Genomic DNA, 23466 nt, shown 5'->3' with positions numbered 1-23466 from the left:
TCAAACGCACGTGCGGTGACGCCATAAGCGTCTGGGCCGAACTTTACTTCCGGTTTCAGTTTTTTTAAAGGAGACATATCATGCTAAATCCACTTTCTTAGCTCTTAAATGCATTTAGTTGTATATTTATAGTGTTTAGAAGTACATAAAAGTTGAAATTAGTCTCTTCAGGTGCTTTGTTGATATCTTTTATATTCTGTTTTGGTCATATTTTTCAACCTGTTCTGATTTTTCTATTATCTATTACGTTTTTTGATAAAATTACATCACAGTATTTGCAGCGGAACTGCCAAATAAGGACATCGACTCCCAGTCCAACACTACGAGCAATCCGCCATTTTCAATTTCTCGCTGCGATATTGTAGTCCAAGCTCAAGTATGCAGAAGTTACGAGAGAGTAAATCAAAATGTTTGGTTGTTGAACCTGTGCCTGGTTGAGTTTTATTTTTCACAGAAATTTCATTTTTTATTGCGCGAAGCACTTCAAGGATAACTATTTCACCAACCTCCACCAGTATAAAGTAGGATTTGCCGATAGACTTCGTCTGATTGAGGGGTCAATTACTTCTATCTTTGGAGACGACGAGCAGAGCACTTCGGTAAGCTGTAAATAACTTTAAAAACAGTAAAGTACACGGTGGTCATGGTTTAGCAGTGCTGTTTCTCAATCCGAAGGCTGCAGCCTGTGGATGTTGCATGTGGTCATCAACCTGGGATTAAGTTATAGCATATTACAACAACTTACAATTAACTAAGAATAATAGTCAACTTTATAATTGTTAATATTCTGAAATAAGACAGCCGGCATTAACACACCATTGCGATACCTCCATATGAAGACGTTGTTCTGCAGGTTCGTCGTCTTCATTTTCATCTCGCTCCATTTCCGACTCTGGCGCGAACATTTAAGGCTGGATGGATAAGTCTTCCGTTGTTGACATTTTGTGAATAACGAGTAAATAAAAAGTTTCTGTGCAGCTAGATAATCGTATCTCTGCTATAAAACTACAAAAATGGCCGAACGGGGTGGAGTTTAACCGAGTGTCACCTCTGCAACCTGGAGAGGGGGCAGGGTATGACGTGCATTTAAAAAGACAGTACCAAAACGAGTTGCTCTCAGATGCACATCAGAAAAGGGGTAGAAAGGGGGCCTGTGGAGCTATAATAATGAGGAATTCAGACCCAAGCATTGCAGTTTCGCTTTATATAGACCACAAATAGATGATTTATATGTAAAAGGGACAGATTTAAAAGCATGATATGTCTGCTTTAATGGTCTGCTAAACTGAACTCTTGAACAAATACCTCGTTAAAAATAACAAATGTTTTTGTTTCCTATGTAATCTACGTGTTGTTTATTTTGCTTGTTATATAAATAACTACGTTAAAATTTCTTTGTTGTTATTTATTCTTAGCGGAGTTTACTGGAAGTTACTCGAAAACCGCTTGTGTATGTTGTTACTGCTGAAACCGTCTATACTCCGAAGTGACTTATAGTCCGGAAAATACGGTTTTAGCCCTCCCATATATTTTAATCCAAGAAAATATATTTATGTCGTATTTCGAGAAAAACTTTGTTTATGTTATGAACCTGTAAACATAACAATTTTAAAAAGGAATGTATTTTCAAATTCAAAATTATACTTCATAAAATGTACTTGTATTTAGCATATATTTAAAATATATTTATGCAAAAAAATACATTTTTAAAATATATTATTGGCAAGAGAAATGTATTTTTTTGCCGTATGATATTCGGGACATGACCTCTTACAAAATGGGTTTAGAGTCATAAAGTAATACTCCTCAAACCGTTGATTTTACATAAAAAATAAGAGACTAAAGTAAAAAATCTAATATATCAAAATATATAAATATAAAGTAATGTATTTAAAATCAACACAGCTCTCTCGAAAGCCATAATCCCCCTCCAACACGCGGTGAAGAAAACACTGCCTTGTCAACGAGACACTCATGATTTCTCAAGAGACACCAACGCTGCCATTTCCAATGACGTGGAGTTTCCCTCCAGTTCTGCTGTTTGAGCAACAAAAAACCAACAATGCTCTCATTAAACTAGACATCACCTTCACAAAAGATGAAGAGAGAGGAAAAGTGCAAGTTGACCTCATCAGTGAATCTGACAAAATTTGTGTCTCTTGCAAGCTCACAGGTACGCAACTAGTGACTAGCAGTCAAATTTGAAAAGTCTTTCATCCTAGGGTCATATAAACAAATCCTGTTCCTTTCACTTACCGCTTTCCCAGGAGAAAGCGTTAATGAGTTGCTCTGTTTTATTCAAATTCATAATAACCATTACACCCCACTCTTAATTACCTACAGCACAGCACCTCCAGCTAAACATCCACCTCAGTCCCTATAGACTTTGATTAGTTTGAAACCTGAGTCTTGTGCCTACGATTACAGATTCATTATTATCAATCAGAAAAACACCCAAAATTATAGACAGAAGTAAATTAAATCTTACAACCCTATTACATGCTATGAAAATTACTACAAGACACCAGGCTGATACTATGCTGTTAGCTATTCCTAGCTGTCACTGGGGTGGTACCCCCGTAAAAATTGCAGCTTTGTACCTTTGTAAAGAGTTCACATTAGTACCTCAGAGGTACATTCTGGTACCAAAGAGTGTGTGTATTAGTACCTCAAAGGTACACATTTTTACCTAAATACAGGGTTTCCCGCAGCACATTTCAGTTCATGCGGCCCACCTTTGCTTGGAAACTCTACCGCCTTATCTAGGTCATCCAAAAAATAATAATAATTCCGCTGCACAAAAGGCGTCAAGTGCATCTCGGAGAATAGCGCGTACTCGCTTCACACCGCGAGCGGGGCCACGCGCCACATGGCCGAAATGAGAAAGCCGTGGTGGGGACCGTCACTGTCTGGAGGATAACTAGCCAGTTGATAAAACATCTCGGAGAAAAGCGCAGACGCGCTTCACACTGCGAGCGTGCACGCGTGCCACACGGCCGAAATGAGATAAAGACGTGGTCCGTCATGTCTGGAGGATGGCCAGTTGATAAAACACGTGTCAGTGAGAACTGTAAGTGGACTTATGTTTTGGGGTTATTTAAACCTGTTATTGTATTCGTCTATAGTTCTTGCAAATTTAAAGTAAGCTGGTGATTTTGTTGTTTGAGCAACCTGCTAGCTAGGTTTCACGTGCCTGTTGATAAGATATAATTGTTTTCATCATGACGCATACGCCCCGCCCCTTTGATTGTCACGCCTATTGCCCCGCCCACTCGCCCAACCCTACCACCTTAACTAACAAATTTTCTGCAGGAAACCCCATTACGACATTTGTAAAGGTGACTGTGCCATTGACTGCTATGGATCATTTTGACCATTTTTTTTGTGTGTAAAGTTGAAAATACGTATAACAATCCAGTCTTTTTACAGTTATTTCAGTACAGTGTATTCACTCTCATACTGTCTGACTAAAACGCTGCTTTCAAACATACAAGACATTTACTTGTATGCACATGCTGTGTTAATATGTACTTTGCCGTAATATTGATGTGTATATGAATAGTCAAGTAAATGTTTACTGAATGTGCATTAGCCTTAGAGTCTAACAGACCTGACATTTTCTAACGTGTTATAAGTTGGAAAGAAAAAAGAGAAATTCACTCACTGCTTTTATTTAAGGTCTTAGTTCTTTACTTTATCGTTTTACTTGGAAAAATACTTAATACATCAGCAATGTTGATATGCTGAGATAACTTTACGTCATTGCCTATCATTTGTTATTATAATTCATTTTGTTTTTCAAAGTAGTATGCACTTTTAAATATAAAGGTGCTTAAAATTGCATTTGTCCAATTTTTGGTTCCTCGAAGAACCCTTCAGTCAAAGAATCATTTCTTTCATGCCTTTTTACAATCTAAAGAACATGTTTTACTCTGAAGAACCTTTTAAAAGTTTTTTATAAAACCATTCAGCCAAAAATGCTTGTTCTGTAGCATCGTAAAGCACCTTTACTTTTAAGAGTGCATTCGAAGTGTGTATTTGTCATGTAGTCATGGTAACCTAACATTTACTGTACATACTAGGTCTACTTGTACTAGAGTTACTATGCAAGGCGCTTCACCCACGACTGCTTCAGAGAATTGTCCTTGAATTTATTGTACTATAAATAGCGTTGGGTAAAACATATCTGCAAAATGTACCTTGATGTAAAAATACATTTTGTACCGTTACAAAAATGCCTTGCAATTCCAAACATGTAGCGCTTCCCTACCTGTGCACCCATCTCATTTGGTTTATGGCATCGGAATTGCTTTTATACTCTCATGATCGCTCTATCTGCATTTATTGGTGCACATTGTTTCTGTTATATTCAATCTGCATTGATAGCTGCCCAATGCTCCAGCCTCCAGGTGTTTGTGTGTGTTCAGGACTTGCAGTGCGTGTGTTCACTACTCTGGATGGGATAAATGCAGAGGTCACATTCACAATGTATGGGTTACTATACTGTAGGTTGGTCTTTAGGTCACTTTCACTTTAACCCTCCGACTTTATACACTAGCAATTGACAGAGAACCACCTCACAGGCCAGTGAAAATATTGGCAAGGTAAAAAAAATTTAAACCGACTAACTAGGGATGCACCGATACCGATACTGGTATCGGCCTCGATACCACATTTTCTAAAGTGCTAGTACTCGTTAAAAGTCCCCCGATACCTGGAATCGATACCACCGGTTTGAAATATCTATGTTTGAGCGGCGTGTAAGGAGTTAATGCCTCGTGTTGTCCAATGAGGCAGAGTTTACAACAAACTGGAAAACTACTCCTTTGTTTTTTTGTTAAATTATATGATTAAAGCTGTTACCTGTAAATTTAAATCATGTTTTTTTATTAAGTACTCAGTATCAGTAACGGCAAGTACTGAAATGCAAGTACTCGTACTCGTATTCCAAAAAGTGGTATCGGTGCATCCCTACGACTAACCCAATAAAAAATCCTTAGCCCTGCCTGAATTACCACTAACATTAACGTTATAACATTATTTATGTCTTTATTTATATTGTAAATTATAATGTATATCATTTACTTATGAGCTGATCAAACCATGATTCTAAGGTGGGAAGGTTTTAATACAAGGAAAGGGGCCAAAAATTGCTACTGTATGTTCTTGAGCTTTGGATTACCTTAAGGTTTATCCCTGGATCTCTTTAGACACTGCGTGTTTTCACACCACATGCTTGTTTTTATGACTAGAGAGACTAGAAATTTAAAATGTGTCCTGTGCAGACAGAATGAGCTAATTTTCAAAAATGAGTTATTTATAATTTGACAAACGTATGATTTGTTGGAATCTGACAAAAAAGTGACACCTGTTTGAAGTTGATGAAGTTGGCAAAGTCAATTTTGAGAAAAAAAAATGTGAACGTTAAAAAACAAAATCACAGCATCCATACTTTTAAATCACTGGTAAAACTAACTGATTTGGCACACACAAAGTCAAAAATAAAATCTATCTGAGACTTTTAGATATCTAAACATCAGATATCAGATATTCACTTCCATGTTTTCTTTGGCCTCGGCGCACAGTAACATCATCACTCCTGACGTCTCCCCCTCTCGCTCAAACCCTTCATAAATATTACTGCGCTCGAGGTCGAAGTGCTGCATACTAAGTGCTCTTCTGCCATACAATATAGTTCTTATTTTTTATTTGCTTAAAAAATCTGCATGTTTTATTTTGTGTCACCATACTTACTCGTGTAACTACTCATGTAACAGTCTTTAAATAGGGAAAACATGGAAGTGTTTGGTGGCTTCTAAATTCATCCCTGTTTGGATCCTAAGAAATAAATGGGGCTAGGCTAAATGCTAACATATTCATGACGCGCTGTACAAAGATTAAGTGCACGCATTGAATAAAGATAGGTATGTATTAATTTGTCTAAGTTGAGGTAAGAACATAGTAAAATATTGAAAAACGGTAATCTTGTTCAGCAACAGACAACCAACTATAAACCACTTCAATGCTTACCTCATTACATATTCATGATCTTTGTTCAGTACTTTTGAAAGCTGTGTTTGATTTAGAAAGAAATGCATGAACTAGAGTTTGTAAAGACCATTTAGATTTTTTTTATGTTTAGGGCTTAAAATGTAACCACTTATTGACGTGGCTACAGATGGACAAACAAGCCCTGTTCCTGTCACTAGCTTGACTGATCAATGTTATTGACCTCATTAATATGAACAGTAAATAAGCACAGTAACCCATGGTTTACAAATGAACATTATGAAATCTTCACAGCCAGTTTTAATTATTAACCCACAGAACAATAAAACAATAAAAATCAGGATTTATGACCCTCGGTTCACATTTTGCATGAAAGGCTATAAATAAGCATCATGTAAAATGTAACGGTTGCTTTTCTGTAAAAATAATAATAATCCTCTATGATGTATGCGGTCGACAAATACGACCTCCGGAAGACGCACTCGAAATCCTGGCCAGGACGAGTCCGGGAAGAATGGCACGTATGGTCACCGTAAATTATTCTTATATTATTTTTACTGTAATACAGTAATTTTGCTGAATTACATAAAAATATGAATAATTTTTTACACTAGCGTAGCAGCTAGCTCTGTGCGATTACATCTCTTTTCGTCTGATTTTGAATAATGCTAACATAAGAACCTGAACTAATTCCATGATAATAAAGCAGATTTCTAGATTTTAGAGATGTCCTCCAATACTGTTACAGTAGCCCGAAGGTAGGATTAGTTCAGTAAAACAACTAGCTGTCAGGGTATGAATCCCCCAGCACACATACTTATACTGGAAGACAGACAGAAGAAACACCTGTCTTAACTGCCATGTTCTAGAGTCAGTCCTGAGGGAACCCTGAAATTCTGACTGGGCCTGCAGAAATATAAAGCGATTCCAACATACGGATAGTAAGAGATGTGTTTTAGAAAGTGAAGGTCTGAGAGAAAATCACTTCTCTGCTGCTAGAGCGGGTACAAAAGAAGACTTTGGCTACAGAAGGAGATAAGTGATGTAACCTCACAGACCGTAAGGGTGAGCGAGCGAGCGAGAGAGAGAGAGAGGCGGGGGGAGTTGGTGCTGGAGGAAGAGACCAACTACAGCAGAGAGAATGAGGAGGTTGCAAATTGAATTAGGCCGGAAGAGAAGGCCAGGTCTGGACCTGCAGGAAACAGCACTCCAGAGATACACAATTACTGCCTGTTTACTTTAATGCGTGTGTGGGGGAAAAGTGTGTGTCTGTGAGTGTGATATGTGTTATGTCTGTAGTGTTGCGTAATCTTCAGCCAATCATAGTTCAAACAGTACATGATGTGAGATGAGAAAATATTCCTGTTTGCATAATGTAACCTGCACCTAGAATTTTTTTAGTTTAGGGTCCCACTTAGTATTAGACTCTTTATGTACCTGCACTAAAAACATACTAACTGGCTAATGTTTAACTACCCACACACAATAACATGTATGTACATAGTACACTATAAACATTAAATGAGCAGTGATCATTTAAAGGTGCACTGTGTAACTTTTTGAAGGATCTTTTGACAGAAAAGCAATTTAATATACATAACTATTTTATCAGTGGTGTATAAAAACCTTACATAATGAGCCATATTGATTTTATTACCTTAGAATGAGCTGTGTTTATCTACCTATCCTTACATGGAAGTCGCCATCATGTTTCTACAGTAGCCCTAAACGGACAAACTGTTTCGTCCATACGTTGTCTCAGACTTTGACATGTTGTCCCGTGGCAGCAACCGTAGCTTCTCTTTGCATTTCGAAATTGAGGTTGGTTGCAATACGCAATCTCACCGCTAAAAAATCCACACTGTTCCTTTAAATTATACTTGTTATGTTGTGTTTTAGAGCCAAAAATGTAACCTGATCTCACAGGAATTCATACATATTTTACGAGTTGGTTAATTCATATGAATGTGTACAAAGTAAATCGTATAAAAATATGTGTTTATTAGAAAGAAAGCAATAATGATGCCCCGCCCCTAAACCCAACACCAGAGGGGCGAAAGTAAATCACACAAAATCTTACGAATTTGGTTGTACGAATTCATAAAAATTACTCGCCTACGTACAAATAAAATACGTACAAATTGCCATGAGATTGTGTTGAAATATCAAAACATTTTGTCTAAAAACTATTTTCATAATATTTAAAATCTTTTGCACAAAATGCCACGAGAAATACCAAAAAGCCCTTGCACCTGAATATTATTATATTTGGTCAAAGAATAGACAGATGAGGAATTTAAATGGTTGAAAATAAAAGGTTATAAAGTTTTTAAGCTTATTTTATTATATTGATGATGTGTTAATGCAAATTATAAAATTTAGTGACTTAACTCATTCCCCGCCAGCCATTTTTTTGAAAAGTTGCCCACCAGCATTTTTTTTCACAAAAGTTTCCCAAAATGCCTTCCAGGAAAATTTCCTTCTAAAATATATATAAACATACAAATATATCAAATGAAAGAACAGACCTTCTGCTTTCTAACAAACAATAAAAAAGCTAAAATAATTGCCTTTTTGTGAAGAAATTTTGTTAGAGATAAGATTCAGAATGATTATCAAAACATACACAGTTTAAAATTAGTAAATAAAGTTTTGGCTTCAGTTTTTTCATAAATTGGGTAAGTGGATCCATCTAGCAGTATTGCAAAGTAACATAAAAAATTTTCAGGAACACTTTTTTTATGCAAATATTTTCTCTTAATTGACGCGATAACTCATGACTGGCGGAAAAAGAGTTAATACACTGCAAAAAAATTATTTTCGAAAAAAAAAAATCTTGGCATTTTTGTCTTGTTTTCAGTAAAAATATCAAAAAATTCTTAAATTAAGATGCTTTTTCTTCATGAGCAAAACAACCCAAGAAAATAAGTCTAGTTTTTAGACCAAAAATATCAAATTAAGTGATTTTGTGCATAAAACAAGCAAAACAAAATCTGCCAATGTGGTAAGCTAATTTTTCTTGAATTTAGTGTTTAAGAAAATTGTTCAAGATATTTTTGCTTACAAGGTTTTTTTCTTGTTTTATGCACAAAATTACTTAAATTTGATATTTTTGGTCTAGAAACTAGACTTATTTTCTTGGGTCGTTTTGATCATCAAGAAGAAGCATCTTAATTTAAGAATTTTTTGATATTTTTACTGAAAACAAGTAAGTTTTTTTTTCTTGAAAATATTTTTTTGCAGTGTATAAAGTAAGATATAATATAGTCATTACATCATTGGACTGGACACACAGTGCAACATGCTGTCTGATTTTCTACCAAATCATTTGATCATTGAAAGCAGGTATGAATGCTTTTGCTCTACTACTCTAGTCATGTGACAATTTACGACCATTCATTGCGATGGGGAAAAGACACTTTCTCACTTCCAGCTTTACTTATCCACCATTTCATGTCTTTCTCGTTTCATAATGGCAACCCACAACACATCGGTAAATATACCCATGTGTGCACAATGCTGACAGTAATTGCTTGTGGTTTTACAAGTGTTCCAGGCAGGGGAAAACAATGATCACATGAGTGCCCTACGGGCTGCGAGCGCAACTCTGGCCCATGCGGTGACAGTAGAACATGATCGTGATCCTTGGCTTTGTCCCCTGGCTTTCTGTTGAGCTTCTGTGTCGTGTCAAAAAGGCCCCAGGGCTGAGGACGATAAGCCAACTCCAGGGACACGGAGTGCCATATGAGCCTCTGAGCCAAAGACGCGCTTCTCCACCAACTCTCTTTTCACCAAAGGTTAAAGAGTACTCAAGTAGGAAGCATTGATTTCAACGATTTGGAGACCGCTCTAGTTGGAAAGGATTAAGGAGCTACCTGCTGCTCTGGCAGGGACAGGGCTAAATGAAAGGTTCGGTTACTGTGTGTTCATGACCATGTGGTTGGTTTTAGTGCAGAGATGCAGGCCGATGAACCCTGCGGGGCTAGATTATTGGGCACTTGAGAAGAGTAAAGCCTTACACTTGCCAGTTTTGTCGTCTAATAAATATTGTGTGTGTGTGTGTGAAGGTATAGCTGGGTGTGGTAAAGCAATATTGACCATATATAATACTGCTTATTACACTGCTCTTGGAATGCTTGATTCTGATTGGCCAGTTGTAACATTTCCAGGTTTGGTATTCCCAAATAACCGCTCCCAAATTCCCAAATAAACCAAATTCGTGACATTTAAACATCTTGTTTTACCTTAAAACAAAAAGTAAATGGGTTTTCCTCATGGAACGTCTGTATTCGTTAAAAAAGAGCTAATCAAATATTTCAAATGAATATTTAATGTTCCTTACCTTACGTAATAAGCGCAATAATGTAAAGGCAGCCGGTTGTTTTCGCAAAATAGTGATCACACATTTGGGGTTTATTTTTGCATAAACTGCACTGTTAGATGTCGCTGTAGATTTAGCAGCACTGTACTGTAAAAATCCACAGTACTATACTGTATGTGTACATTACAGTACAGTACTGCAGTTCATAATGCATTCTGGGTAAATTTGTTTGAGCGGGAAAATTTTACAGTATATTTTGGTCTTGATGTAACCTTGCTGTAGCCATTGCTGTAATGTGCCAGGTGTACTTGCAATAATCAGTGAAAGTGCGCCAACGTCAAATCACACAGACAGAGGGAGAGCACAACTCTTGGCTGCAGCTGAAGGAGGACGATTGATTTCTGGCAGTTCGGTAAGTTTGAAATATTTCTGTTTCATGAAAACTTAATTTTTAGTTTAAGAATGTTGTCAATAGTTTGTCACAATATTGTTTTAAACGTGCAATGAGAGAGAAAAACGGTCGCCAACAAAGTTTCAATCTCCCTCAGAAAGTAAGCTAACGTAAACGTTACACACAGATGTCTACCGCTGCTTTAACTCGCTTTACACCTTTTTAAATGAATATAGGGTTGTTTTAACTAAATTATGACGGTTTGGTGAGTTTATATTGTGTTGAAAGTGTGGTGACAATGAAACTATTTTTAACGAAATGGACAAAGACAACCCGCCAGCGCGGTCTTGCGGTCCCAGCATAACGGTCGTTGACGGCGTTTCATCCGTTCAGTTAGCGTCAGAGAAAAGTATGAAGTTCGACTGTTTGGTAAGGCTGACTCGTGGTTGTAAACAGATAGGACTTGACACGCCGTACACAGCATACTGTAGTACCGAACTCCTCCACAGAAGTGAAAACAAGAAACCTCATATTTAACTGGATACATGCATCGAACTCATCGCAGCTTTAACTTCGACCAAATATAATTCAGACCTGGGCTCATCTTAATATCAGATGAACGAAAGGGATTGCCGCGCTTATTGTTGTTGTTATTATATTACGGTAACTTATATCAGCAAAAGCAGAGAATATCTTCTCTTAAGCGTTTTACACGCCCAGTAAGTTGTCCAATACATTTTTATGGCATATTGTTTCCACCACTTCAGATGCATTACACGCTGTATATATAAGTTTCCAAAACACATCAAATCAATGCACGAAAAGAGAATGGGCTCCGCATTTACGTACCTTTGTCTTCTCGTCTCTGTCATCTGATCCTTCATCTCTTGATGTAAAAATAGTCCATTATAACATCGTGTAGAAAACTGGCATCACCAGGATTGCTCAGATTTAGGCGATCATGTTTATCTTTAAAGTGAGCAGCTAGCTACTAACTTGTTAAAAAACTTTGCGTGAAATAGTGTTACACCGCAGCCGTCCGGGTAAAACATTAAAGGGACAGTCTTTTTACCTTGTCACTATAAATCGCTATTTTCTGCACTAAACGAGACATTTTCAGAGATTTTCTGTAGACAAGATGTTATAGAATAATAATTTAAAAAAGACTTATTTAGATATTTATATATAATATATAATATAACAACTAATATATATATATATATATATATATATATATATATATATATATATATATATATATTTGTTTTACAACTGACTTAACACTTACAGTAATGTTTTATTTGTTAGCATAGCATGATATAAGATTTAAACACTTAATACATTTTTAAATCAATCACTTTGTCTCTGCACAATGAACATTATCAAATATTATTAATGTTGTAAAATATATTGTTCATTGTTAGTTCATATTAGCTAAGGCATTACCAAATGTTAAGGAATAAACTCTTATAGTAAAGTGTTACTAAATTTTCTTTTACCATTTCCTTCACAATGTCTACTTATTTCTATGGCTAACAGATTTTGTAACATTTGTCTTTTTTACAGTCTTACCATTGCTTGTAAGCTGGATTGGGTAAGATGGATCATCTTTAAAGGCACCAGGCAAGTACATGATGTACAGTTACAAGTCATGTATTTTTTCGACTGCAATATTAAATACTTTCACGTCACATGTGAAAGTACACAGGAATGTGCTGATCACTTTTTATTTGTAGTTTACATGAGTGTCATTGCACTTTTCAGGAGTTAAGGCAGATGTGGAGGCACAATGGGTGACACCAGACACACACCAAGCACATTGTTCGGTAAGTTTGCACTTTACCACTACAGTTTCTTTAAATACCCATGTATACACTCATTCACAATTCCCACACACAACACTGTAACACGACCATACACAACATGTACACAATTGTCTTAGTTTGCCATGTAGAAATATACAAACAGAAATATTCAGACTTTGGTTATAAGAAATTTAATTTAATAATTGTATTTATTTAGCAGAGGTGTCCCTGGACTTTATTGACAAAAGATTTTGTTTTCAGAATAAAAAGTTGTGTCCAAATCAGTAACAATTGTACTTTCTGTTCAGGACATTCAATCATGACATGATCCAGGTGGATGCTGTCCATTGAGGAAAGAGTTTGTTCAGCGGTAAGTGAATCTTCTGTATTTTAATGTAATTAGGTGTGGAACAGTAGAATAAGAGCAAAAGGTTTCAGAATAGGGGTAAATTCAAGGCTGAGTTAAATTTTTAAAGAATCTTTTTCTATCTTATATTTGTTGACTTAATGTATATGATATTTCTAACAGGTTTCTGGATAGAATTAATTCCAAAGATGGGAAAAAGTGCACATCCAGACAAGGAGCAAGCAAAAAGACAAGGAACTTGGTGCAGAGAAAAGCTGTGGCCATTAACCCCCATGTGAACAGCTTCATGCAGTCCCTGATTGAGTTCGAATGGACGACTTCAAAGTAAAGGCCACTGTGGTCTGTCTGCCACAGTTTAATGCATTTATTTTTAGTGTTAAATGAAATTCAAGTAGAATATTTAAAACTATGGGCCAGTGTTCTTTTTACCACAGTGAAATGTTACCTTTTAGTCGATGATGGACTTTAAACTGAAAACTTCAAACTAGGGAACAGTGTTCTATTTGCCAGAGTTAAATATGTTACAGCAGGGGTCTCCAAACTTGTTTATACTTGTTGATTTTATTTTATGTTACTTGATTATATGTTTATTATTGTTTAAAATCTTGTTTTAAATGTTTTGTTTCAATTAAATGTTTTTTTAAATAAAATTTTGATACAAACATTGCTTGGATTGCCTTTTAATTCATTATGTCATGTCAAGGATAGCATTTTTACCATATTAATAACTATAGATTTAAACCTAAATCTCTATCTATTTTATATAATATTATTGTATTAACTGTAATAAGTAATAAATAGTATTTATGGGTCAATATAGACATTACAGTAAATTACTGTAAAAATAGACTACTGTAATAAAATATTGTAAAATTACAGTACAGTACTGCTTTGTAACTATACAGTACTAGTTTGTGTACTGTAAAATGGTATTACAGTACAGTACTGTAAACCCAAAATACAGTAACTTACTGGCAACCGTGCTGCCAGTACCGTACTGTAAAAATACAGGGAAATCGTTAACAGTGTGCCTTTACATTTACATTATCCCTTATAGGTGTCCAGTATAGACGGTTTCATCGGACGCATGTGATACACGTCTGGATCCGAACTTTACTTCCGGTTTCGTTTTTTTTAATGGTCTAACTAGTTGCTAAACTGATCTCTTGAACAAATGCCTCATCGAAAATAACAAATGTTTTGGTTTCCTAGGTAATCTATGTGTTGTTGGTTTTTTTGCTTGTTCTATAAATAAATTACGTTTAAAGAACTTTGTTGTTTTTTGTTCTTAGCGGAGTTTACCAGAAGTTATGTGCGGACCGTGACAGCCGCTTGTTTATGTTGTTACTGCTGAAACCGTCTATAGATTGTGGATAGACTGGTGGATTGTTGTTGAATATGCTTTACTTTTTCAGCCGTGTGTTTTGAATTTCCTCACTGTGCCCCCAGCGTGAGTAAATACTGAGTGAGACCAAATATGCATTTTTCTACTGGGAAGTGAGAACAAGCTGGAGGCTAAAAACATAAGAGCTGATATTTTATATACTGTACTTGGCAAGTACAAGTTGCATCTAATGCACAATTGAGGGTGCTAGACTAAAAAACAATCAAATGACACTTTGTACGCTGCAAAAAATGGCTTGCTTACTCAATATTTTTGTCTGGTTTTCAGTACATATATCCAAACATTTTTAAATCAAGATGCATTTTCTTTATGAGCAAAATGACCTAAGAAAATAAGGCTAGTTTATAGACAAAAAATATTAAATTTAAGTGAATTTGTGCATAAAACAAGCAAAAAAAATCTGCCAATGGGGTAAGCAAATTTTTCATAAATTAAGTGTTTAAGAAAAAAGTTTAAGATTTTTTTCTTACCCCATTGGTAGATTGTTTTGCTTGTTTTGTGCACAGATTCACTTTGTATATTTTTTGTTTAAAACTAGACTTATTTTCCTGCTCTTGAAAAAAACGAGTTACTGCCAAAATCAGTATTGTATCTGGTCAGTATTTAAAAGTAAACTCTTAAAGGAACAGTATGTAGGATTGTGGCCAAGACTGTTATTGCAATCACAAAACTTGTGGCTAAAACTGGTACTGCAATCACACAACTGGTGGCCAAAAAAACAAAATGACAACATAAACATCAGTTGAGGGCTGCAACTCCATTTTTAAAATGACAATATCCTGGCCAGACTACTGTTGTCAGTGATATAAGTATTTGAAATGAAAATGATTTCTAAATGTCTAGTGACATATCAGGGCCATTTTATGATTCATTGATATAAATTTCTTACATACAATACAATATCCGTCATGTTATTCTGTCATCTTTTCTCCCTTTTTTCCCAAAACGCAATAAACGGCACTCCTCCTTTTCTACAGAATGCAATAAATCCGCTCAACAAATAACAGCGCACCATTCCACACATTGTAAACAAACAATGGTGACGCGTTGAAAACACACATAATCCTCATCTTTTACTTCATGATCAACAAACAAACAAAAATCAAATAATACTTTAATGGCATTGCTAAACCTGTGGTGGTTTTCTGTGACGGGAAAGAAATGAGAGCCATCAACATATAATAATTTATGTGAGAGACACTTGGGTGATGGAAAATGCCGGTTGCTTATTCTCCCGACAGCATCAAGCTTCTCTCGTGCTAACACATTGACCCCAGGGGATCTTATGAAAACTTTTATTTTATGCAAAGCCAATGAAAATAGAGCAGGACCAAACATTTTACAGTTGATCGCTGTCAAAAAAGTTCAGCGACGACGTCCCAAGTATAACCGTAGCAATGACAGTATACTTAATATGTCAACGTAAGTGTTTTGATTAATGCCATTAATGTTTATTTTTTACTCAGTGGATACCACTACTCAACTAAATGAATATAACATGGCAAAGATGAATGCACATTTATATATTGATTCAATAGAAAAGGTGATATTTTTATGGATGTAAAAATACTAGTTTAATATGCAGTGACAAATAGCCTTTAGCTTTCCCCAAAAAATGTGTTACCAAAGCATTGCCCTGTTTCCAGCCTCCAGACAGGTTAGTAGATGATTTATTACTAAATAAACAAGTAACTTTTCTAATTTATGCAAAAATAATGTTTTTGTTTGAAAGTAGGCTAAGATAGGTTTTTGTGTGGGTAGGTGGTTAAGCTTAAGCAATATTTACAGTCTGGTACGTGCATGTACAAAGAACCTTTCTCATGACTGCGCATAAATTACTCATGTGTTTAATTTGGAGAACAAATGTGTTCGTGCACGTGTACATAATGCTGTCTGGTCTAAAAATCCAGGTTGGTTTGCCTTTCTAAAACATCCTTGCATCAGTCTAAGGGATCCCCACGGGGCGGATGTTTATCGCTAAAAAAAATACCAAAACTACCGTTACTGGATACGTACATGGGGCAGCGTGTTGGAAACTGCCATCTTTCCGTCTCATTAATTTTTCCTGCAAACAGACATCCGGCGGACTATGACTCTTTAGTCCCATTCATATTTAATGTCCCAAGAAAGTGGACGCAGAGGGCTAGGTTCTGCTTTTTATGCAGTCACCGTGGCTTAGTCAGTGAATAAAGCACCCTTACAAAAACACACTGTCGTACTGTCAAGTGGGTAGCCTTTCGCCAAAAATATCATTATCTCCCCACTTGTGTGCAACAATGCACGGGCCACTGGAGGTGAGAGGAAGAGCAAACACGCGGAGAGAGAGAGAGAGAGAGAGAGAGAGAGAGAGAAGAAGCCAAAAAGATGCTTTTAGAAAGGAGAGAAAAGAGACAAAGCGAGATATGATTGTTTTCTCCCAAACATAATTTCAGTGCAAGAAGTGTAGGGGTCATTAAATTGACATTCCACAATTCAAGACAAAGTGCTGTGCTTATGCAAAGGTCAGGCGGACATAAGAACGGATTTGCAATTTAGATTGTGTTCAAAGACTGCGAGTTCCCCTACAGTATATTGAGATTTTTATGTCTTCAGGTGGACACTGATTGCTCCAACGTAATCAACAGCTTGCTTTTCCCTCGCTGATTAGGTGATGAATAGAAGACAGACAGAAAAAGATGAGTTTTGCTTTAAACACATATTGTATTGCAATGCAAAACCATTTGAACACGTGTAGAAAACAATAAGATATTATTATGGTAATTCCAGTCTTTCTCTGTGGACCAATAATTTGAATATAAAATGCACAAGTATTTAATATTTCAATTACTAATGTTTCCTTAATAAACAGTGTAAGGATTCTTGATTTCATGATGTTTGGTTATGAGCGCCAATAGTTAAAGGTAACTAAAAAGGTGCGTTTCTTCTACAGCTAGCCCAGGACTGCCCCTTTAAAAAAAACCTGTTCATCTTCCAAAGAGGACACCTGGGGCCATTCGTATCCATCGGCAGCTGTCAGTCAACATCACTCAATCAAATTTATTCTAACCGACAAAAATCCTTGGATGAACAAGCATCCCTCCAGTAAGTCCTCCTGGGAAGAGTCTTGCGTTGCCAGACATATGGTATAAATTCTGGTCAACAATTTTTTTCTGGGCCAGAACCAACCACTAGGACAGAAAATAACATGTAAAATAATCAACATGATCTCACAAAAAGTTCCATGGGATAGTCACAGAATTTTATGGCATTTTTCATGTGGCATTCTCACGGATCTCCAAATTTTTCCATTGCATTCCCACTGATTGGTCACTTAACTGCTTTTTCCTATTTAGATTTGGTGTTTGCATTAGTATGTCACTTTAACTATTGGTTCATAAAAAAAAAATTCTTATGTTTGTTTTATATTTTCTAAACTGTAACAATTGTCCCCTGGCGTTGGGGTTTGAGTTGGGTTTGGGTAGGGATGTCATTTTATGTAAATCTAACCCTAAACCGAAGCGACAATGGTAAGAAAATAGGACAGAACAGTTGAGTAACCAATCCGTGAGAATACCACGGAAAAGCAAGTCCGTGAGATCATGTTGATTATTTTACATGTCATTTTCTTTGAGATCAGGTTGAAAATAATCAACAGCAGTTTTATTTGTTACTGACAGTAAAATGTTACAAGTAAGGGATAATGTATAGGCAGCAGGTTGTAATCGCAGGAATTAGCCTTAAACGTGTGATCAGGTCCTGTATCACACAAAACATCCGGCTGCCATGTATTATCCCACTTATTACAAGGCTGTTAACCTCTTAGCTAAAAATGGCTGGGTTATTTTTGACCCATGATGGGTATATAAATATAATATTTAATTTGACAGAATGCATGATGGGTTAAAAATGACCCAATTTTAACCCAGGTGTGTTCTGTCCAATATTTACCCAATATGTGTCAAAATTAACCCAGCAATTTTTAGAGTGTGAGGATCATTAATACTGATTTGAAATATTTTATTTGCAAATTTTTAACGAATGCAGACCTTCCGCAACCTGTTTCCTTTTGGTTTTAAGATAAGACGAGACGTTTAAATATCACAAACAAACTATTTAATTTAAATATAATCTCATATTTGTTATTAAAAGACATATTCATATTCAACTTTTGTGTAATATTAAACAGTACCTCTCAAATTGATTTGCAGCATCCTGGTTACCATGTGATATTAGTTTCAGGTGGTTGTTATCTCGGAATAACATTCTGTACATTGGAATGTCGCGACTGGCCCATCAGAATCAAGCATTTTAGAGTGCCGTGTAAAAATAAGATAGTAAAGAACAATTGAAAAAATAAGTATTTATTTTACAGACACAGGTATGTTCCTAGATTTCAGGTTTCCTTTGGGAGTTCCAGTCGCGTGTCATTACTTTAAAAGTGTTCACTGTCTCAACCTGTTCACACTGTTCACTGTAAAGTTAGCCTTCTTAACCTTTGAATCGTAACCTTGTTTCTGGAGATTGCATGAAGCCAATCAGATTTAAGAAAGTGCTTGCCAATTTTGTGTGCAATATGGATAAGAACGATCAGTGGACTATGGGCGATCTGCGGGGACGCTGTTTGAGGCTAGGGCGAGGTAACAAGACACAAATCTCTCTCATATCTTGTTTGCTTTGCACATACTTTGCTGAACTTCATTTCACTAACGCATACACAGACATTTACACAGATAGAAGATTACAAATCAATTTCTTCCAAATACATGCTATTTAACTGACATTCTTAACAAGCTTGGATTTTAAACTTTGGGCACTTAAATTTGGAAGAGTTTATTCAAGGAGTGTCTAAACAATCTAATGATGTGAGTGGCTACAGTCATACAGAACATGACCAATTCCTTACTGATGCTTACTGTTTTTGGTTCACTTTATAAATGGAAATTTTAAAAAAATATTGGCATTTCATGCATTTGGCAGGTGCCTTTAAACAAAGTGATTTTATCTTTCCATGCATTTTCTGGAATCCAACCTATGACCTTGAAGTCATGCTGTGCTCCATAGACACTCTTAAAAATAGTGGGTAATTTTCAAAACATGGTTGTGTATAAAAGGGACAAACATAACTATAGGGTTATAATTTAACATTTGTTGGGATGTTTTAGTCCATGATGGGGTCATTTTTTTTCTAGGTTTATTTAAACTAACAGTTTGGTGTGTCCTTTTTTAATCCAACCATGGGTCAAAATAACACAGTATTTTTATAGTGCTATAAAAGGAAATAAAATGGAAAACTGATATGTGAGTTGAAACAAAGTATCCCATTTCTCTTATGACTCTGCAACATGTGTCATTATTTAAGTATTACTTACTGTAAAAGAGAGTGGAATTTAAGATAAAGGATTTTTGTTGCATTGCCATGTGTGAATATATGTTGTATTCTGCAAAGAAACGCACTAAGTAGAGATTTCAGCACCATGGACAGGGAACAACCCACTATATTCTGTGAACCTCAACAAAACTACACAAATGCAGAAAGAGAGGGACCGAGGGAGGGGGAGGGGCCATAAAAAAAAAGAGAGAAACAACAATCTGCCGCACACTTAGTTAAACACTGTGTAGTGTAACGTGTTAGGTGGCAGGACATTTTGCCCTTTCACATCACATTGAAGATGAGCTCCAAACCTTGACCCTGACTACAGCTGATGTACTCCTTTCACATGACTGCTGCATCTGTTTAGTAGTCTAATGCCATATAGTGGTGCAGTCCTACTTCATGTATGTGCAAAAGCAATGGTACTCAGCGCTATGATTGAAGAGGAAAACACCTAAACAAAGGCGGGAATAAAATAGCTTTCCTCCCGAGGATTACACAGGACAATCACTACTGCGCTATTACCGTTATTGAAATTCCATAAAGCACTGCGCCATCTCTCTCTCTCTCTCTCTCTCTCTCTCTCTCTCTCTCTCTCTCTCTCTCTCTCTCTCTCTCTCTCTTACACACATACATACAGATACGCAATCTTTGTGTTGTTCCCTTGCAGATAGGACACCTAGAATCGTAGGCCTACAGATATAATTACTGACAATGAGAGCAGCTATACACCTGGAATCACAATATTGTCATCTAGACACGACTCTCTAGATTACTGCTGTCATGTATCATGCATGAGCACAGCTGCGTTATAGTAGCCTACATTTGCATAACGTTTTAATGGCGGGATGGGCGCTTAACGCGGTCATATTTCGTTACACGTTTTCTTCTATCCAACCCAAACTTGTTTATTAAAGCCCGCAAAAAAAATCTGCCTTCACCTTTCTTTTAGATCCACAAGTGCGCGCGCACCGTGTCCCCACATCCGCGCTCTCGCGCGCAGATGACAAAACGGCAGATCCCGGGCGAACACATGTACCGGTTTTGCATACATTAAATATGAAAGGCCAATGTTTATTCACCGTGGCGGTTTATAAAAATAGAAAATGACCCGGCCAGATGCAGATGAAAAGGTATCATGTTCCTACCGTGCACTCTTCCATGCATGTCCGCACCGAATATACATCCGTTTCATATTTCTGAACCATAATCTCAAACTCTCGATATGTCTCCTGAGCTCGTCGGTCGTAGAGTTGGTAAGCCTGAACGCATCGGCTGCATCCCGATATGTTACCGCCAGCAGCCACGTCCAAGCTACAGGTCAAATTGTCCGGACTCGTAAACCCGTAAAACAAATCCAAAAGAGAGTAGGAATTACAAAAAGAAAGATAGAAATCGCTCAGGTTCCACTCGGAAAGGCCCGAGCACACGTCGTGCGCGTCGGCGAAAGTCAAGCAGTTTTTGGAGAGGCTGTCGGGATGACAAGTTTCAAGTCTCCGCAGAGGTTTGGTAGAATTGCCTATAAAAATAAGACTCTGCTCTGTGACGGGCTGATGGCTGGGTGAATGTATATGGTTCGTGTGCTCCACCGCGTCCATGGCGGCGAACTTGTCTCGAGTCCTCGTCAATTTCGCCTCGGCGCAGAACCACAGATGATCAGAGAGCAAAACGGTGATAAACAAAAGAGAGGCTAAGGACAGTCGCCATCTCTGGGCCCTTTCTGAATCGGTGAATAATGGCTTTTCGTCCTCCCGGGGTGCAAACCAGATTTTTAAGCCGTCATCTTGCTGCCGACACGTCCAAACACCCCTGGTCATATTTCAGCAAAGAGCAGCACTGGCCGACTCCACCGCGACGGCTCCTCTGCCACAAAATGCATTGACTTGAAATGTCAAATTTTCCCGTTTAAACAGCTGCTGTATCCGAGTCGATCGGCTAGATGAAGCCACGCGCGGTCATATCGCCGTTATTCCGCGTAGCTCCCCGGAGAAAAAGCGACTTCTGTGTGACAACATGCCTCCTCTCTTGCCTCCTCTCCCCATAGACCCTCGGAGAGCAGCAGCTGCTGTTCCCAAACCTGCCTGTGTCCCTGCGTCTCCTTAAGGGAAGGCGAGATCCTGAACGAGCTGCTCTTTCCGTTTCTGGGGGGATTGCCTTCGATCTTCTCTGTTCTGAGCGAGACTCATCATCATCATCATCGTCTTAGGTCCTGTGTTAAGTTGCCGCCATGTTTGTCTTGAAACACTTTTTGGGGAGCTGGGTCATTTGCGTCATCTCCATCCTGGCGCAGTAACACAGATCTAGTCTATGGATACGCACAGACACGCGCGCCCGTTCGTTTATGACAATAAAATGGACATTTCAATACGAGAGATAATTCATAACGCACATTTGGCGAATAAAAAAGATGCCCGTCTCAGACCTGTGTGTTTTTCTGTGACATATAATTGCGCATTTAAAAGCCAGTCATCTTTTCGTCCTTTCCCTTTTACCTCCTAGTCCACTTATGATCCATTCGCCCCCTTAAAGTCCTTACAAACGTCGATGTTAGACCTGACGACGCACGATCCTTTCATTTCAAGCTCCAAACGAAATAAACTGATTAAAAGATGTCCGTAATGTCGTTAATAAACATCATTTTTGAGGTGCCATGCAATGCGTAATGCCCTTCAACTGCGCAAAGGCAAAAGGAAAAGATGTCAACGTGTTGAGTGGAGCAGACTCAACGTGTGAAAGAGATATGAAATGACATTTCTATGTTTCGTTCATCTCGTTTTTCCCGTTCAAGCTGAAGTTTATTAGTATGCACCGTGTAACATGTGTGTAAGGAGCCGGGCACAGGAGACATCTGGGCGTCAAAGCGGCACGTTGGAAAGCAAGCGCGGAAACGTGAGGCGTTTGTGTGAGTGAGTGCATGCGTATGTGTGTGTGCAAAAGACCGGGAGTGGAGAATGAGAGAGACATACTGTATATTTGCCCTCTAACAGACTAACCTTGTGCGCACGATAATGTTATCGGCGTTTCAAAGCAAACAAAGTGTACGCGCAGTGCGCAATCAACATACGTTTAGCGTTTGTCCTTCTTTCTCTGTTGGTGTGTGTAACGTGACAGGGAGGCGAGGTTGGCATCTGAATGAGAGCTTTTTAAATTTCCATCGTTACAGTGGGCAAATCACTGTCAGGTTGAATTGCTTGGAGTCCTACCAAGAACACTGTCCTTAATATAAATTGTCCCTTTAAACCCCCATGTTCTGTTGAGAGCAACAGACAACATTACATTTCAACAATGTTCCCGTAGCTCAACTGATAGAGACATTAGCCACACAAAGGTCATGAGTTTGAACCCAGGGAACACATCTATGACAGAATCAATATCTTGAGTTAGCCATAAGTCGATTCTGATAAAAGCATCTGCCAAATGCATAAATGTACATTTAAAATGAAATCAAATGTTCTGAAGAATCAAAAAATATATTTGAAGTAGACAAAGTAGACATGAACCTGTGTGTACAACAAAATGTTATGTAACATAATGTGTCATCAATTCATATAAAAATTGTATTTTTCAATCCAATGTATTATTTTTGACAATTTAGCTGTGATTGTGGTCTCGAATAGCACATTGACAGTTCAAGAGACCGCGCCAAATCCGGTTTGGAAAGGCACACAAAGATTTGTTCGTGTGAAAACCTCTGCTGTTGTCATGGCGTCGTAGCTATCATGAATTCCAGATTATATTACATAAATCTTTCCTGAGTTCAAGATTTCAGCACTTATCACTCATTCATGAAAATCAGCTGATAGTGCAAGCGGAAATCA

The 23466-nt window shown here is 37.4% G+C and overlaps 1 protein-coding gene and 1 long non-coding RNA gene across 4 annotated transcripts in view; one reads left to right on the top strand and one right to left on the bottom strand.

Annotated features, from left to right (window-relative positions):
* nalf1b (NALCN channel auxiliary factor 1b) overlaps positions 1-22649 on the bottom strand; it is a 185589-nt gene extending 162940 nt beyond the window's left edge. Inside the window, exon 1 of the mRNA XM_065292932.1 lies at positions 20797-22649. Within this exon, the coding sequence (XP_065149004.1) occupies positions 20797-21465 (669 nt within the window). The 5' untranslated portion in view covers positions 21466-22649. The remainder of the gene's footprint in view (positions 1-20796) is intronic.
* On the top strand, positions 10440-13913 carry LOC135782566 (uncharacterized). 3 transcript variants are annotated; one of them, XR_012335123.1, is made up of 4 exons: positions 10440-10742; positions 12288-12344; positions 12486-12896; positions 13056-13913. It is a non-coding gene; the product is annotated as an uncharacterized lncRNA (long non-coding RNA). The 3 variants fall into 3 exon arrangements; XR_010545435.2 differs by lacking the exon at positions 10440-10742 and having other exon boundaries at positions 12086-12344; positions 12486-12547; positions 12835-12896; XR_012335122.1 differs by lacking the exon at positions 10440-10742 and having other exon boundaries at positions 12086-12344.
* Positions 22650-23466: the final 817 nt, after the last annotated feature.

The sequence above is a fragment of the Paramisgurnus dabryanus genome, chromosome 15, assembly GCF_030506205.2.
Source record: "Paramisgurnus dabryanus chromosome 15, PD_genome_1.1, whole genome shotgun sequence".
NCBI lineage: Eukaryota > Metazoa > Chordata > Actinopteri > Cypriniformes > Cobitidae > Paramisgurnus > Paramisgurnus dabryanus.
Note: the sequence above shows the minus strand (reverse complement) of the source record. Positions and strands in the feature narration are given on the sequence as shown.